At 34.9% G+C, this 18,917-nt stretch overlaps 1 protein-coding gene across 12 annotated transcripts in view; it reads left to right on the forward strand.

The window, feature by feature from the left end:
* Positions 1 to 18,917, forward strand: part of N4BP2 (NEDD4 binding protein 2) — a 90,159-nt gene that overhangs the window by 52,553 nt on the left and 18,689 nt on the right. For 11 of the 12 annotated variants that reach the window (XM_067735773.1, XM_067735772.1, XM_067735769.1 and 8 more), the window contains 6 exons: positions 720 to 3,097; positions 3,723 to 3,808; positions 4,314 to 4,359; positions 5,940 to 6,136; positions 8,930 to 9,048; positions 13,704 to 13,842. In XM_067735773.1, the coding sequence (XP_067591874.1) occupies positions 720 to 3,097; positions 3,723 to 3,808; positions 4,314 to 4,359; positions 5,940 to 6,136; positions 8,930 to 9,048; positions 13,704 to 13,842 (2,965 nt within the window). Of the gene's footprint in view, positions 1 to 719; positions 3,098 to 3,722; positions 3,809 to 4,313; positions 4,360 to 5,939; positions 6,137 to 8,229; positions 8,367 to 8,929; positions 9,049 to 13,703; positions 13,843 to 18,917 lie in introns of those variants that run through there. The other variant, XR_010942960.1, reaches the window with a different exon arrangement.

Below are 18,917 nucleotides of genomic sequence, written 5' to 3' on the forward strand. Positions count from 1 at the left end.
TATGAATTAATACTTGTGAAGGACTTATAAACAGCATTTGGTATATAGAAAACTGAATGTTAGGTGTGATTTCACTTAGGAAGGCTTCATGGGATAGTTGGGACTTTGAGAACTCCTGCAATAAAGAAAGAAAGGAAGATGAGTTGTTAAATAAGGAAAATGCACGGAAGTTGAAAGTATAATGATTTGGCAAAAGTGCTCTGAGTCTGAAATTAACATTGAGGATGGCTTTAAAAAATTTAGCAAGTGACATCTCAAATGAGAGCTGTCCTCCCTTTCTCTCATTTCACTTAATTGTGCAGATCATGTTGGTTGACTCTTTGAGACTTTGTAAATCAATCTTAAGCATTTTCCTCTGCAGCAAATGACAGGTGGTATAGAGGCAGACCTAGTTTCACATATGTTAAGCTTAAATAGGTTGGAAAGGAGCTAGGGAGTGTCCTATTCTGGGAACAAATTTAGAACCTTAACTTTAATATTTAATGCATAATAAACACCTTAACTGAAAATCTCATGTTAATTATTCAATTTGAAAGAATCTGAGTGCTTCTTGTATGCCAAGCGTTGTGCTAGGTGTTGGGATTACAATAAAGCGATGTGTTCATAGTGTATTAGGGAAGGATCAAGTGTCTCTCTTTCAGTTGAATGATTCTTTAAATCATAATATTAATGGCAACATTAAGAGATTTCCTTATAATACTTAAAAACAAATCTTACAGCCCAAGAGACAATGAAGATATTGCCTCTGAAAAAGAAGAAAATGTTTTATCCTCGTCTCTGAAGCATCCAGAGTTAATTGAAGAGAAGAAACATGATGTGACCAAAGAAAATTTGTTACCTGAGAATGTTACATGTCTCCCTAATGCAGATTTAAACAACGGAAAAAAAGAAATAAGTGGTATGAATCCTAACATTCAGAGTGCTTTCATTCACGAAGCTCCAGACATTTATTTTTCTGATTCTGAAAGCAAAGAACGAGCAATAGACAAACATGAAAAAGAAGAGCCAGTAGAAATGGCTCCTGAAAAAGAGTGTAGTAAAACCAGTGCAGATAGTTTTGTAGAGAGAATATCACCAAGTATTTGCTGTGGTGGAAATAATCAAGAAGACTGTGGTCTTTCAAATACTGTACCACTTCAAAATGAAAAATCTTCATCTAGTGAAACGCTGGAAGAAAGAGCAGGAGTAAAGAAAAAAGCCTTTGGAAAACAAAAAAGCAAATCAACTTCGGAAAAGTTCCCAAGACAAGAGCTGTCTTTTGTTGGTGACTGGCCAGTTGATAAGTCTATTGGTCAGAGGACAAAAAGGAGCCGAAAAACTGAGAAAGCTTTATCTATACACAGTGACAAAAAGTATAATTGCCCTCAGTCACATAAAGTATTAGACAGTAGTTTATCTGTGAGTGTAGATTGTATCCAGCCACGAGGATCTCCACATGAAAACGTAGAGGATGACAGCAAGTCACAGTGTGATGATGCCTCAGAATCTTTCAATAGCTGTAAATATGGTACTTATAAAAATACTGAAAAAGACTCATTTAACATTGTGGGTGACTGGCCTTCATCTGATTCTTTAGCTCAGAGAGAGCACAGATCAAGAATGCCAAAGGCTGGCTTAAATGAACCCAACCTAGAATTTGGAACTAACAACACTATGAATGAAATGTCCTTATATACAGCACGTGAGGCCTGTTGGGGCACAAGTCCTGAAGAACTAAAAACGTTGGGTAGTTCTACTCGAGCAAGTTCTGAAATGCTGCCCAATGAAATGACCTGTGAGAATAAAACTTGTCCAAGTAAAAAGATTCATAGGCAACACACATTGTCTCTTACTTTTACCAATAGTGTGCCAACTGCTCCTGGAGGAGTGGGACCACAAACTTTAGCTGAATTTCAAGAAGAAAAGACTAAAGAAGTCCCTGGAATAGAAGTAGGCAAGTGTACTCAGACTGAACCACAGGATTTTGCTCTCTTATGGAAAATAGAAAAGAATAAAATTAGTGTTTCAGATTCTCTGAGAGTATTAACAGGAAGATTAGATGGATTTAAACCAAAAGCTCTCAATATTAACACAAAATTAGATGTTCAAGAAACAATTCCATATAGGGTAATGTATGACAAAAGCACATATGTTGAAGAAAGTGAGCTTACCAGTGCTGATGAATCTGAAAATCTTAACATTCTTTGTAAACTATTTGGATCGTTTTCATTAGAAGCCCTAAAAGACCTATATGAGAGGTGTAACAAAGATATTATTTGGGCCACGAGCCTTTTATTGGATTCTGAAACTAAATTATGTGAGGATACTGAATTTGAGAATATAGAAAAGTCATATGATGAAACACAAATTGGGCCATTTTCTCTGGGACTGAATTTGAAGGAAATTATTAGCCAAAGAGGAAGCTTAGAGGAGTCTAATTCTTCTGTGCCAGAATTTAGCCATGGAATTGGTATCAGTAACACTAATGTACAGTCCACCTGTAATTCAGAAAAGGAAAGCTTAGAGCAGGCAGAAATAAGAGCTGTAACTACTGAAAAACCTGGATTAATAACAGGTATACTTCCTAATGTAGATCTCAAGAATAATAATGAAGTACTTCCTAATAGTCAGGCAGAACTTTCAGGTTTATATAATGTTAAGCAGCTTTTTCCAGGCACTCTAAAAGCTACTACCACTAAAAATGTGAGTGAAATGGAGAAGAATCCAGAAGTCACTGAGATTGGAGACAGTATAAATTCTTCTTTGAATTTGTCTGATATTTTAAATTCTGTATCGAGCACTTCAGATCTTGAATTACATGAAGAAATTTATTTTACTGACTCTTTTGACATAAATAAAAGTGAAAATCTTCCAAAGGATTATGTGAAATTTCCAAACACAGAAGAATTTATGAATGAAGATGAACAGGAAGTGGAAAAAATTCTAATGGCAGGGAGTGCTTTGTCAGCTGAAGTTACTGAAGAAGATAAAACTGAGACGTTGAATCCCACGCCAGTGATGGCCAAATCGCTGACCATAGACTGTCTGGAATTGGCATTGCCCCCTGAACTGGCTTTTCAGCTCAATGAATTATTTGGCCCTGTTGGTATTGATTCAGGTAAGGAAAAAGTAAATTACTTATATGTGTATCTTTGTGTAAGTAGAATATAGATAGAGGGTCTAGTTCAATTTTAAAATTATTTTATGTTACTAGAAGTGTAAAAGTAATTTGTGTTGCCTACCTTATTATTTTTGACACAGTGTGTTTGTAGAAGATTTTTAAGTATATAATTTGAAGAAATAGAGAGTATTTAGATGGACTTTGTATTCATCTTGTGCATATACTGGAAGTTTTCTCTGGTATTTACCTCATACTTATTTGCACAGATACATCTTTTTGAATCCTTTGGTGCTACTCCAGATACACTTAAGGCAAGATAATTCCTTAGAATACGCCTACTGGAAAGTCTTGACTAATGGAAATGAATATATTAAATATATTTAGTGTAATGGACATGAATAACTTAAATATATGAAACATAATATAATTGTACCTGCCAAGAAGTGTGAAAACAATGACATATTACATAAAAATATTCCAAGAGATTTAGAACTAGAGACATAGGTTAGTAATTAAAAATACAAATTAGTTTTATGATGCATAAGGTAGTTGAGTATGTTTTCTGCAAATGTATAATGAGTAATGATCATATTTTCTTTTCTTTTCTTCCCCCCGTCACAAGGGTCCCTAACAGTTGAGGACTGTGTGGTTCATATAGATCTGAATCTGGCTAAAGTGATTCATGAAAAATGGAAAGAATCTGTAATGGTTGGTAGGCTTCTTTTTATAGAAAGCTCCTTTTGTGTACATTTTGTCACCTTTGCTCTTCAATAAAATCTGTTATATGAAAGATTCTATTGAATTTTGACTTTGAGAGAGAATTAATTTTACCAGTTAACAGGTTACTGATTTTTTTTTCTCCTTCCAGTATTTTAGATTATTTCCAGACTGGCCAAATTATATAATTAATGATGGAGCTCAATATGACTGTTGATTTTTGTTTTTAATGGAAAAAAATTATAGTTTTTTACTCCTTAAAGACTTGCAGTGCTAATTTTCATAAACAGTTTTTTAAAAATCACAGCATAAGAGCTCTATAAGTAGAAAAAATATATAGATGGAATCAATTTATAATTATATTTATCTGCTTTTATTAGATTTAACAAGAATGATTGATAGTTTTACAGGGAGAAATGATTACTAGAGAAAAATAATATAAGCTTGTTTTCTAATGCACCCTGCTTTGCCAATCCTGTTCTGCCTCTGTGTTTAGGAGCGACAAAGACAAGAAGAGGTATCCTGTGGCAAATTAATGCAAGGTAAAGCACATATTTTCACTTCTAATATTCTTGTCTTGATGTTGAAACTTGGTGTGTGTGTGTGAATTTTAACTTTTTTTTTTTTTTAAGCGTTTATTTATTTGGCTGCGCCAGGTCTTAGTTGTGGCATGCGGGATCTTCATTGCCGCGTATGGGATCTTTGTTGAGGTGTGCAGGATCTTTAGTTGTGGCGTGAGGGGTCTTTTAGTTGTGGCATGCAGGCTCTTAGTTGTAGCATGCGGGATCTAGGTCCCTGACCAGGGATCGAACCCCGGCCCTCTGCACTGGGAGCAGGCCAGGGAAGTCCCTGAATCTTAATTCATTTTAAATATACTTCCACAAAATATGTTACCCAAGAATTTTGATTTGCAAATAAAAGTTTTAACATTTAATATTGATACAAAAGAAAATAAAGCTTAAAGAAGAAAAAAGCCCCTATAATGTCATTTAACTTTCAGTTAACACCTGAAAACTAACACAACATTATAAATCAACTATATTTCAATTTAAAAAAAACAAACAGGAGTGCTGTGGAACACCCAAGGTGTGCTCTAATGCACATAGTCAGGGTGTTTCCTGTTTATGATTTTGCTCTGAATGAAGGGAAACTGTTCTGGTTTGAGAGCAATAAAGTATTCCTGTGTTTGAGAGTATCATTGAAATATTACTTGATTTTTCAAATTTTTTATTGATGTTAATATAATTAGAGCACAAAAGTCAACCTGCTTTTTGATTACATCTGCCAAATTGAAAATAATTGATTCCAGAAGATTTCTTAGATAGCATTGTCGTAAGTGGTTAGTGCAGGGTGGCAGACCTGTTATAGGGTCCTCCTTTTGTGCCTGAGTTCCTTCAGATGCCTCTTTTGTCCACTCCGTACTAGGACTCCAGGTTGAAGATTCTTAACTTTAGTTCAGACCTGTGTTGTAGCTTCAAGAGCTAAAGCTGTTTGAGAGCTGGAGGTTCCCAAAGAGTATCAGAGTTATTCAGATGACAGTATTTGCTATTTCTTCACTCTCCAGGAAATCAAAGGAGTATATCAGAATGTGGTACTTAGAAAAGCTGAAATATTATACATTAAGTCTTGTTATTATGAACTTCTTAGAATGTTTAGTTTCTTCCTTATGTTGAATATCATTTGTTCAGTATTTATTGTAGACCTCCAATGGGTTACAGATTTGCAGAAATATTCATCCTTTCAGTTCTTGGAGTGGCCAAGCAGAGCTGACCAAAGCTGCTCACTTCTGGCTGGCTGCAGCTTCCTCTGTTTACCAGTGTATATGTGTGTCACTGTTTTCTCTGTGTTGATGTGATATGAAAAAGAGTGGGGAAGCATTGAGTTGATTTACAGTAATACCCAGATCATTGTTCATTTGAATATTTCTACATTTATACTTGCTTGCGATTATGTGAAGATGTATTTTGAAACTTTGAAATACAACTTGGAATATTGTATTTATAAGCAAAGAGTAAAAAATCATGTTTTCTGGGTCTCTCTGAGGTAGATGTAACAGAATGAATAATGCCTAATTTGTACATTTATTTTTGATGGTCTGACACTATTGATACTGCTTTTGTAGATCCTTCCCTGGTTGGGCGTGTTGGTCTTGATAATCCAGAACAAAAATCATCTCAGAGAACGGGCAAAAAATTACTGAAGACTTTAGCAGCACCTGAAATGCAACCCTTATTGGATCATTGGAACACTCATACTAAAAAAGTATCACTCAGAGAAATAATGTCAGAAGAAATTGCCTTACAGGAAAAGCATGATTTGGTATGAGTTAGTATAAATATTAAGCCTTTGTCTCTGACTCTAATTTAATCATATGTTTACTTTTTGATTTTCATTTGATTCTACTTTTCCTACTCTGAAATCATATTTTAACCTGATTGAAGTTAATGTTAAAATTGAAAAATGTTTTAAATGTAGTTTGAAGTTGGAGGTCTTTGCTTCTGGAAAATTAGTTGATATTCTATAACAGTAAGCCAATTTATGTTAAATCTGTTGTTTTAGATTTAATTTTGCAGGTGTATATATCTTATCTTTAACATTTACTTCTGCAATTTTTTAATTCTAGAAAAACATGAAAGAATATTTCCTTTGAAGATAATTTTATTTATAAGTTAGTAATAAGAAATGACACTTGCTATTAAAGAATTGTCCATCTTTGAAACAAAATTTTTTTAGAGAAAAATTTTAGAAACTTATGAATCTGAAATTAAGTACTCTTCTTTTTTATCTAACTTTGTAATTAAACAAGTTCAAACAGATATTTCACTTTGCTTTGAACTTAATTTTTGTCCTTTATTCAACATATCTAATTATATGATATGAAGCCGTAAGAGAATTTTGTTTATTTTGCATTTCTTTTTCTTAACGTTTTTTGGAATTCTGAAAATTAGTATTAGAGAATTTCAGAACCAAAACGGAAAAGACTTTAGAGGTTATTTAGTCCAATTCTCAAGGAAAAAAAATTTCTTAGTTGGTGATCTTAAAGCATTTTACCCTCTTTTTTCACTCATTTGACTGCTCAAAGGAACACCTTTATATTGGCTGAAATACGTAGAATTGGGGCATAGAAAGAATGATGGGATTCTTCTACCTTCATATTTATTTCCCCCAGTTATCTTGTTAATTAAGTTGGAAATAAGCTACCATTACCATCTTTGCATGTTTACATAATCCAAAGAACAATCTCTTCAGTAGGATCTTATAATTTAGTGTTGTTTCAGATATCTTCTTCAATTTACGTGTGTAATAAATTGGAGAAATAGATTTTCTTAAAAAATAAGGAAAGCCTAGAACTTATGCTCAAATGGTGTGACACTTTTTGTTGAAATGCCATTTTCCTCTACTGAAACTTATCTTTATGGTTCTAACCTGCCTTTTAATCTCTTAGTATAATAATGAACAAAAAAGTTTCTTTGACTTTCCAACTTAATTTTTTTTTTTTTTCTCCTATCAGTGATTTTTGCTTTTTTTTCCATGGGTTTGGTAATAGAAGCTATACTCTTCATCCCGAGGGTATTCCCCCTTAGAGCCTCAGTTAAGAGAATTTCTGGAGAAATTTCTCAGTAAGAGAATTTCCCAAAGGAGAAATATCTTTAAATTCTTATAAAGCAAAGCATATAAAATAAACATTAGGCATAATGTATGAATAGGATAATTAATTGTAACATGATTACGGTTATGAGTTTTCAGTTTATTGATGGGACCCTAGAATTTGTAGTTTAGAAACTCTATGATCTGGCAGATTGCTAGTAAATCTGATCACTGAATTTTTTAGTAAGGTCGGATTATAATGTATATCTTAAATAAGACGTGAATGTTTAAAATTCTTGAGGTGGCTTGTTTTCATCACTCTTGTGATGTCTGATCAGTTCTTTTTACTGGTCAGATTGTCACCTATTGTGGTTCTTTTTTTATTGTTGTTTGGTGCTATAAATGGCCTAAATATGGTTAGGCTTCAAAACCATTAACTATTCCAGGATTTTCCTAAATTATTGTAATTTTTATATTTTCAGAGACACCTTTGAAATTTTATAGGAAGTTATTTTTCAGACATTAGGATTTTTGGAATAAACAAAAATATTACATAGTTAAATCACAATGTCAGTAAATTGTCTTAGAGTTAGAAATCACTTTAAGAATGATTACCATATTCCTCAATTAGAATTCACATGGCACATTTTAGGAAAACTCTTTCGGTTTGGCTATTTAAACAATCCAAATATGACTTTGAAAAAATAACAGTAACAAATCTCATGCAATTACTTTGGAGTAAATATGTTTGTGAAAAAAATTTTTTTATGTGAATTTTAAGATTTTCTGTCAACCTGAATTTGCAACTTATTTGTACATTGTAGTTTCTGCCCATTGAGGAGAATATGTTTTTGAGGACGTTGTTCACAGCATCACACAGTGTCCCTTTAATGAGGACCCATGGGAGAAATTTCTCTCAGGTCTCAGTACCAGGAAAAGCTGTACTTCTCCTGAGCAACTGGTTTGTTTTTATTTTATGGACACTGAGAATCTTTGTTTCCCCCTTTGCTTTGGCCACTAAGAAGCTAAGAACTGAATTTGTGGCCCACCTTTAGCAATTGTACAGGATTTTGTGGCATGCATTTATATACTAATTTTACTTGCTAGCTTTATCCTATATTCTTACCTTTATTTTCTCTACTCTCTGACTTCATTTATTTATATCCTGTTTATATATATATATATATATATATCCTTTTTTGTATAATATGATTGAATGTGTTGGGTGTGTATATGTGAGAGTATATATACACATGCACACGCATATATGTGTATGTGTGATTGTGTGTATGTGTGTGTGTGTTAATGAACAGCTTCAAATACTTAGCAAAAAATGGGATATAAATAAATTGTGCAAAAATACTTATATTACTAATTTCAGCCTTTAATCAGTGAAGAAAGTCTGTGACTGCTTTTAAATTATTAGTCTTTTTGCAATAAAATAACCATGCTTTTGGGTCAGCATAACTAGTATTGTAAATTCCATCATAAAGATGGTTTTTGTCTTTTTTTTGTTTGTTTTAGAGAAGGGAGCCGCTTATATTTGAAAAAGATTGTGCCACTAAACTAAAGGAGAAGCAGCTCTTTAAGATATTTCCAGCCATTAACCAAAATTTTCTGGTGGACATTTTCAAGGACCACAAGTGAGTACTAGAAGGATTGTGTGTAGTTTCTGTTGTGATGTCATTGAAAGCATATGTCATGCATTTTAATCTCTTATTTTTATTTTTCTGTTAACAAAAATAATATAGGTATATTATAAACCATTTAAATGCAATAATGTAGAAAGTGAGGAGTTTCTGTCAATTGGTTCATATTCCTCCTTAGTTTTTTCTCATATACATACACTAATGTATGTGCGTACATGTGTACCTATTTGCTTTTGTGTCTATATAAACACAAAAATAGGTTGTGTTTTATGTACTATTTTGTAGTTTTACTGTTATTTATTTTTTCTGTCCATACTTTGTGATCTACTCTTTTCTTTTTAAAGTCTACAGAGTATTCCATAGTATTCTTAAGTGATTTCTTAAAGTACCGTAGTTTATTTAAACATGCTCTGTTTATGGGCTTTTTGCCTGTAAGAAAAGTTGGAAACCATGTTGCACTGAGTATCCTTGAACATACATTTTTGTGTGCATGGATGAATGTTATTGTAGGCTAGTTCCTAAAAGTGAAATTGCTGGTCCAGAGTGTGTATATTAAATTTGTTTACAGCTAATGCCAAATTTCCTTTTAAAAGGACTTTCCATATTAGTTATATGCGCTGATAGCATAACCTGCCCTGGATATTAAGAATCTTTAAATTTTTTGCCAGTCTGGTGCAAAAAATATTTCATTGCTGTTTAAATTTTTATTTTCCTTATTACTACTGAGGTTGAGCTTTTTTCCATTAATTTCTTTTTCTATTAATTGCTTACCCTTTGCCTGTCTTCCTTTTGACTGTTTGTATTTCTTTCTAGATCTGTGAGAGCTCTTTATATATCATGTGTAGTTATCTTTGTTAATATAGATTATAGTAATTTTTTCTGATATAGCCATATACATATTTGAATTCATGTTTTGTCAGAAAGTCTTTTCCCTTATTGGTTCTGCGTTTTATCACTTTTTAAGAAAATCTGTCCTACCCCAATATTATGAAAATATTTTCTGCAGTAAATTTTTTTTTTTTTTTTTTTTTTTTGCGTTACGTGGGCCTCTCACTGTTGTGGCCTCTCCCGTTGCGGAGCACAGGCTCCAGACGCACAGGCTCAGCAGCCATGGCTCACGGGCCCAGCCGCTCCGCGGCATGTGGGTTCTTCCCGGACTGGGGCACGAACCCGTATCCCCTGCATTGGCAGGCAGACTCTCAACCACTGCTCCACCAGGGAAGCCCTCTGCAGTATTTTTAATAGTTAAATTTAAAAAGTTTATCTAGCATTTTTATGTGTATGGTATGAAGTAGAGTTTAACTTAATTGTTTTCTCCAAATGATTAACTGGATGAATAGGTCACCTTTACCCACTGATATAAAATATAATTACTAATATTTACTACATTCTCAAATATACATTTTCTTTTATAGACTCTTTGATTCCATTGAGCTATTTGGTCCTAAGTTTCCACCATCTTGTTTTAGTTATTGCGGTGTTGTAGTGTGTTTTGATGCTTAGTATGTTAGGAATGCTTCTGGTTTGAGTAATACATACTTTCGATCTTAATGTATTCCTTAAATTCCTATTTTAGCAAGAGTTGTTTTAAATAGATGCCTTTTTAGAATCTTTGGCGAATCCAATATAGATTTTTTTTCTTTAGTTTATTAGTATATTTCATGTTAGTCACAGTAATTTCTGGAATAAAAAAATCTTTCAGGTTTTGTTTTTTTCCTTTAATGTAGTGTCAGAATTGATTTCAGGATTTTTGCAACAGTAGTTAAATGAGATAAGTCTGTGATATTCTGTTCCTGTGTTATCTTTGTCAGATTTTGGTTTTAGGGTTTAATTTGGTGTTTGGCTTAATAAAAGAACCTGGCAAGACTGCCATTTTTCTCTGTGCCCTGGAAAGTTTAAATAAATTAGTACCTTGAAGGTTCTGGGGTTGTGCCTTTTTAGGGGGAAGGTCTCTTCGCTTTTCTTTAGGGAGAAGGTCTTTTCACTATCTTTTTAGGGGTATTGCTTTATTCAGATTTTTTTTTTTTTTTTTTTTTTTTTTGCGGTACGCGGGCCTCTCACTGTTGTGACCTCTCCCGTTGCGGAGCACAGGCTCCGGACACGCAGGCTCAGCGGCCATGGCTCACGGGCCCAGCTGCTCTGCGGCACGTGGGATCTTCCCAGACTGGGGCACGAACCCGTGTCCCCTGCATCAGCAGGCGGACTCTCAACCACTGCGCCACCAGAGAAGCCCAGATGTTTGCTTTTTTTCCATGAGTCTTTTCTGGTAGTTTGTCTTCTAGAAAATCATCAGGTTTATTATTGTTAAGTTGTATATAATATTCTGTGATAATTAAAAACATTATTTTGTATTTATCATGTCCTTTTTTCCTTTCCTAATTTTTTTTTCTATTTTCTTTGTTATTGCTGTTTATCAGATTGACCCTTTTAAAAAACAGGCTCTTGGTTTATTGATCAAAGTCTGTTTTATTTCTCTAATCATTTATTTTTGGTGATTCTTTTCTATTTTTGATGGTTCCTTTCTCTTTAAATTTGTTATGTTTTCAATTCTTTGGTTAGTTTGTTTCCTTTCAATCTTTAATAACAAATATACTTAAGGGTGTGAATTTTTTTCTGTATAATGTTTTTGATATGTATGTAATGTTTTGATTTTGATATGTAGTATTTTCATTTTTTTTCTAAATAATCTCTAATTCACTTTGACTTTCTAATTTATCCAAGAGTTTTATATTTTCTAAATGGTTTGATAGTTTGGTGGAGGGGGGGGATTACTGTTTGTTTTGTTGTGTTGGGGTATAAGAATGCAGCCTGAAAGAGTCCTGCTTTTTGGAAGTTGAGATTTCCTTTGTGGTTTAATACATGATCAGTTATTATAAATATTGCACAAAGTGCCTTTTTAAAAAAATATTTATTTATTTACTTATTTATTTGGCTTCTTCGTGTCTTAGTTGTGGCATGCGGTATCTTTCATTGCAGCATGCTGACTTCTCTCTAGTTCTGGCCCGCGGGCTGCAGAGCGCGCAGGCTCAGTAGTTGTGGCACATGGGCTTAGTTGCCCTGTGGCCTGTGGCATCTTAGTTCCCAACCAGAGATTGAACCCATGTCCCCTGCATTGGAAGGTGGATTCGCAACCACTGGACCACCAGGAAAGTCCCTGAAAGTGTTTTTGAAAAAGAATATTCTCTGCTGAGTATGCAGAGTTCTAAATATGTCACTTGAATCAAGTTTTTCATGGTATTATTTCAATCCACAATTTTTCTATTTATTTTTGCTACCTAAACAGCTGTTTTCTTAGAGTTGTGTGTTAAAATATCCCAAGGCACTGGGGGTTAGGAGGGTGGTGCTGGCATATGGCAACTCTCTTCTATGGGGACCTAGGGCAAGAAGCCCTGATGTGAAATTACCCAGAGTTGTGGTTCCCCAGGCAAGGTAAGGGGACTGAGTTGAGTCCTTCCTCTCGATGCTCAGAGTGATTGGTCAGTCAGGCCCCTTGGGGCAGGTATTATGGTATTAAATGATTACCTCCATTTGTCTGCCAACAAGTGGATAATTGTCTCAGTTACCAGTAGCTTCAGTTTCACCCCGGGTAAGAAGGGTAGGTTCGTTCAGTTACTGCAGCGTACGCCTGCAGTGTCATCTTCCAGGGCCACGCACTGCTAACAGCGCCTGTGGTGGAGACTGGCTTCCGGCCCTAGGAGTGGGCAAGCCAGGTGATTTTAAGAACTAGTTAGGATGTGGTTAATTTCTGGTAGTTTCTAGCCCCTAGAAACCCCAATTTGTTGAGCATATGTGTGGCGGCAAGATGAGAGTGCTCAAGGAGAATTGGTAGTCCCAAATGGTTCCCCTTCAAGGGTTGTCTTTAATAAATTGATGAATAGCAAAATATCACAGTATTTTAGATAGCTGTCACATTTCAAAAACAGTCCTTTGTGGTTAGCTCTTCATTATCTGGCCATTGGAAAAGATCAGAGGCATAAATAGTCTGAAATAATGAGCAGTATAAAATCATTTATAATTTTCTTTGGAATGAGTTTCTTTGGATACAGGGACATTAGCGTTTCAGATGTTTGTCAATTTTTGTAGAATTTCGTATTCCACATAATATAGTATCACCATGAAAATATGCCTAAATAATGTAGGGGTGAGAGGTAGGGTAGTGTTTTAGTTTTTCCTTTCTATATCCCTGCTTAGAATTTCTTTGACTAGAACGCCATGGTATAAGTAAAATGTAAAATTTGACAGGATAAAAATGTCAGTTTAAGGATTTATTGTCTGTTTTTGATGTTTGAAGGAAACTGAAACCATGTGTGAATCCAACAAGGGACTTAAGTATAGGTGATAAGATGAAAGAAAGATTTGTGGAAAATTTACCTGGAATAAAAGATAAGAAAATGAATTAATTATCAATATGTTACTTTTCGGTATTCATTTAAAAAATTAGTTTTTGAGAGCCTCTAACTTGACACTTTCCCTCTGTTCATTCTTGAGTCTTGAGATACACAATGAGCATTTAATTTTCATGTTAAAACTCAGAAGTGAGCCAATTTTTCATATTCTTCTAAGATTTTGTAAGATTGCTTATGTTAATGTTTCCACATAACTTTTATTTTCATTTATTGACCTCATATTTGTACTTCAACTCTCTACAGCTATTCGTTAGAACACACAGTGCAATTTCTAAATTGTGTTCTTGAAGGAGACCCTGTAAAAACAGTGGTAGCACAAGAGTTTGTTCACCAAAATGAGAATGTCACTTCTCATACTGCACAGAAGTCTAAGGAGAAAAAGGTATAGAGCTACTTAACTTTTTACAGTAATGGTAAATAATTGTGTTTGAAAATATAATTGGTTTGTTAGATAGTTTAATGATTATTTCTCACCCTTTTTCATAGACTGGAAATTTAACCACCAATAGCATATTTGGTTTAGAATATCTGTTTGCTCAAAATAGTGAATTTATAGCTGATTATATTTTTTTCTTTAAACCCTTTGTGCACAACAAGCATTGGAATTTCTGTAACTTTTTATGTGTAGACTACACAGTAGAGTATGAGGCTTAATTGAATAGCAGTGGGTGTAATATGATGGGTCTTAGGGCATAAATAATGTGGGTGGAAATGTTTAGCCGTTTGAGAAGCTACCAAGTATTTTCCCCAAATGGCTGCGTTCTTTTACATTTCCATCAGCAGTGTATGAGGGTTACAATTTCTCCACATCCTCTCTGACACTTGTTATCATCTGTCTTTTTGATTATAGCCATCCTAGTGGGTGTGAAGTTGTTTTATGGGTACCTGGGATTTGTTTTAATCAGGTATGGTAAGACACCCAGACATGGAAACGTTGTGAAGGATCCCTAGAAACAGGAGGCATGGCCCAAAGCCACATGAGGAAGCACCAGGGTCAAGGAGGCAAAGGAAGTAGGGGGGAAGTGTGGGCAAGAGCCTTTTTTGTGGTGTCTGCAGGAAGGACTGGGCCACACAGAGTAATAAGCAGGTTTAGGATGGACTAGCTTGAATAATTTCAGCAGGCTCTGGGGCATAGGAACTGTCCCCAGTTTTCTGGTACCTGGCTTCGGTGATCAGGGTATATAGATGGTAGTCAGAGAGTGAGAGCCCCATAAAGAAGGTGGTTGGGGGTATGGGCTCTAGATTGGATGGTTTGCATATATAAAGCGTTCTAGCAAGTGAGTTGTTTCCTATCTCTAGGAATTAGCTAACCCCAAGGTGGTGGGTGCTGTGTCTCTGGGGGTCAGCAAGGCCCCAGATGTCAAAGCATCAGAATACAGGAAATAAAAGACGTGGCTAATACAGAAGTGGTATCTCGTTGTGATTTTGATTTGCATTTCCCTGATTACTGGTGATGTTGAGCATCTTATCATGTGCTTATTGGCCATTTGTATAACTTCTTTGAAGAAATGTCTATTAATATCCATTACCCATTACAATTAAAAAATTCTCTAGTTGTATGAATTTTTATATAGTCTATGTACAAGACCCTTATCAGACATATGACTTGCAGAATTTTTCCTGTTCCAAGGGTTGTCTTTTCACTTTTTTGATGATGTCCTTTGAAGCACAAAAGTTTTAAAAATTGATCACAATTTTTTCTTTTGTTGGATGTACTTTTGTTTTCTTTTCATTTTTTCTTTTTTCTCGCTGTGTGACAGCTTACCCTTCCCCCTCCCCATATCCTCAAGTCCATTCTCTAGTAGGTCTGTGTCTTTATTCCTGTCTTACCCCTAGGTTGTTCATGACATTTTTTTTTCTTAAATTCCATATATATGTGTTAGCATACAGTATTTGTCTTTCTCTTTCTGACTTACTTCACTCTGTATGACAGACTCTAGGTCTATCCACCTCATTACAAATAGCTCAATTTCGTATCTTTTTATGGCTGAGTAATATTCCATTGTATATATGTGCCACATCTTCTTTATCCATTCATCCGACGATGGACACTTAGGTTGTTTCCATCTCCGGGCTATTGTACATAGAGCTGCAATGAACATTTTGGTACATGACTCTTTTTGAATTATGGTTTTCTCAGGGTGTATGCCCAGTAGTGGGATTGCTGGGTCATATGGTAGTTCTATTTTTAGTTTTTTAAGGAACCTCCATACTGTTCTCCACAGTGGCTGTATCAATTTACATTCCCACCAACAGTGCAAGAGGGTTCCCTTTTCTCCACACCCTCTCCAGCATTTATTGTTTCTAGATTTTTTGATGATGGCCATTCTGACTGGTGTGAGATGATATCTCATTGTAGTTTTGATTTGCATTTCTCTAATGATTAATGATGTTGAGCATTCTTTCATGTGTTTGTTGGCAGTCTGTATATCTTCATTGGAGAAATGTCTACTTAGGTCTTCTGCCCATTTTGGATTGGGTTGTTGGTTTTTTTGTTATTGAGCTGCTTATAAATTTTGGAGATTAATCCTTTGTCAGTTGCTTCATTTGCAAATATTTTCTCCCATTCTGAGGGTTGTCTTTTGGTCTTGTTTATGGTTTCCTTTGCTGTGCAAAAGCTTTGAAGTTTCATTAGGTCCCATTTGTTTATTTTTGTTTTCATTTCCATTTCTCTAGGAGGTGGGTCAAAAAGGATCTTGCTGTGATTTATGTCATAGAGTGTTCTGCCTATGTTTTCCTCTAAGAGTTTGATAGTTTCTGGCCTTACATTTAAGTCTTTAATCCATTTGAGCTTATTTTTGTGTATGGTGTTAGGGAGTGGTCTAATCTCATACTTTTACATGTACCTGTCCAGTTTTCCCAGCACCACTTACTGAAGAGGCTGTCCTTTCTCCACTGTACATTCCTGCCTCCTTTATCAAAGATAAGGTGACCGTTTGTGCGTGGGTTTATCTCTGGGCTTTCTATCCTGTTCCATTGATCTATCTTTCTGTTTTTGTGCCAGTACCATACTGTCTTGATTACTGTAGCTTTGTAGTATAGTCTGAAGTCAGGGAGCCTGATTCCTCCAGCTCCGTTTTTCGTTCTCAAGATTGCTTTGGCTATTCGGGGTCTTTTGTGTTTCCATACAAATTGTGAAATTTTTTGTTCTAGTTCTGTGAAAAATGCCAGTGGTAGTTTGATAGGGATTGCATTGAATCTGTAGATTGCTTTGGGTAGTAGAGTCATTTGCACAATGTTGATTCTTCCAATCCAAGAACATGGTATATCTCTCCATCTATTTGTATCATCTTTAATTTCTTTCATCAGTGTCTTATAATTTTCTGCATACAGGTCTTTTGTCTCCTTAGGTAGGTTTATTCCTAGATATTTTATTCTTTCTGTTGCAGTGGTAAATGGGAGTGTTTTCTTGATTTCACTTTCAGATTTTTCATCATTAGTGTATAGGAATGCCAGCAATTTCTGTGCATTAATTTTGTATCCTGCTACTTTACCAAATTCATTGATTAGCTCTAGTAGTTTTCTGGTAGCATCTTTAGGATTCTCTATGTATCTGCAAACAGTGACAGCTTTACTTCTTTTCCAATTTGGATTCCTTTTATTTCCTTTTCTTCTCTGATTGCTGTGGCTAAAACTTCCAAAACTATGTTGAATAAGAGTGGTGAGAGTGGGCAACCTTGTCTTGTTCCTGATCTTAGTGGAAATGCTTTCAGTTTTTCACCGTTGAGGACAATGTTGGCTGTGGGTTTGTCATATATGGCCTTTATTATGTTGAGGTAAGTTCCCTCTATGTCTACTTTCTGGAGGGTTTTTATCATAAATGGGTGTTGAATTTTGTCGAAAGCTTTCTCTGCATCTATTGAGATGATCATATGGTTTTTCTCCTTCAATTTGTTAATATGGTGTATCACATTGATTGATTTGCGTATATTGAAGAATCCTTGCATTCCTGGAATAAACCCCACTTGATCATGATGTATGATGCGTTTAATGTGCTGTTGAATTCTGTTTGCTAGTATTTTGTTGAGGATTTTTGCATCTATGTTCATCAGTGATATTGGCCTGTAGTTTTCTTTCTTTGTGACATCCTTGTCTGGTTTTGGTATCAGGGTGATGGTGGCCTTGTAGAATGAGTTTGGGAGTGTTCCTCCCTCTGCTATATTTTGTAAGAGCTTGAGAAGGATAGGTGTTAGCTCTTCTCTAAATGTTTGATAGAATTCTCCTGTGAAGCCATCTGGTCCTGGGCTTTTGTTTGTTGGAAGATTTTTAATCACAGTTTCAATTTCAGTGCTTGTGATTGGCCTGTTCATATTTTCTATTTCTTCCTAATTCAGTCTTGGCAGGTTGTACATTTCTAAGAATTTGTCCATTTCTTCCAGGTTGTCCATTTTATTGGCATAGAGTTGCTTGTAGTAATCTCTCATGATCTTTTGTATTTCTGCAGTGTCAGTTGTTACTTCTCCTTTTTCATTTCTAATTCTATTGATTTGAGTCTTCTCCCATTTTTTCTTGATGAGTCTGGCTAATGGTTTATCAATTTTGTTTATCTTCTCAAAGAACCAGCTTTTAGTTTTATTGATCTTTGCTATCGTTTCCTTCATTTCTTTTTCGTTTATTTCTGACCTGATTTTTATGATTTCTTTTCTTCTGCTGACTTTGGGGTTTTTTTGTTCTTCTTTCTCTAATTGATTTAGATGCAAGGTTAGGTTGTTTATTCGAGATGTTTCCTGTTTCTTAAGGTAGGATTGTATTGCTATAAACTTCCCTCTTAGAACTGCTTTTGCTGCATCCCATAGATTTTGGGTTGTCGTGTCTCCATTGTCATTTGTTTCTAGGTATTTTTTGATTTCCTCTTTGATTTCTTCAGTGATCACTTCGTTATTAAGTAGTGTATTGTTTAGCCTCCATGTGTTTGTATTTTTTACAGATCTTTTCCTGTAATTGATATCTAGTCTCATAGCATTGTGGTCAGAAAAGATACTTGATACAATTTCAGTTTTCTTAAATTTACCAAGGCTTGATTTGTGACCCAAGATATGATCTATCCTGGAGAATGTTCCATGAGCACTTGAGAAAAATGTGTATTCTGTTGTTTTTGGATAGAATGTCCTATAAATATCGATTAAGTTCATCTTGTTTAATGTATCATTTAAAGCTTGTGTTTCCTTATTTATTTTCATTTGGGATGATCTGTCCATTGGTGAAAGTGGGGTGTTAAAGTCCCCTACTATGAATGTGTTACTGTCGATTTCCCCTTTTATGGCTGTTAGTATTTGCCTTATGTATTGAGGTGCTCCTATGTTGGGTGCATAAATATTTACAATTGTTATATCTTCTTCTTGGATCGATCCCTTGATCATTATGTAGTGTCCTTCTTTGTCTCTTCTAATAGTCTTTATTTTAAAGTCTATTTTGTCTGATATGAGAATAGCTACTCCAGGTTTCTTTTGGTTTCCA

Source organism: Pseudorca crassidens, chromosome 4 (genome assembly GCF_039906515.1).
Source record: "Pseudorca crassidens isolate mPseCra1 chromosome 4, mPseCra1.hap1, whole genome shotgun sequence".
NCBI lineage: Eukaryota > Metazoa > Chordata > Mammalia > Artiodactyla > Delphinidae > Pseudorca > Pseudorca crassidens.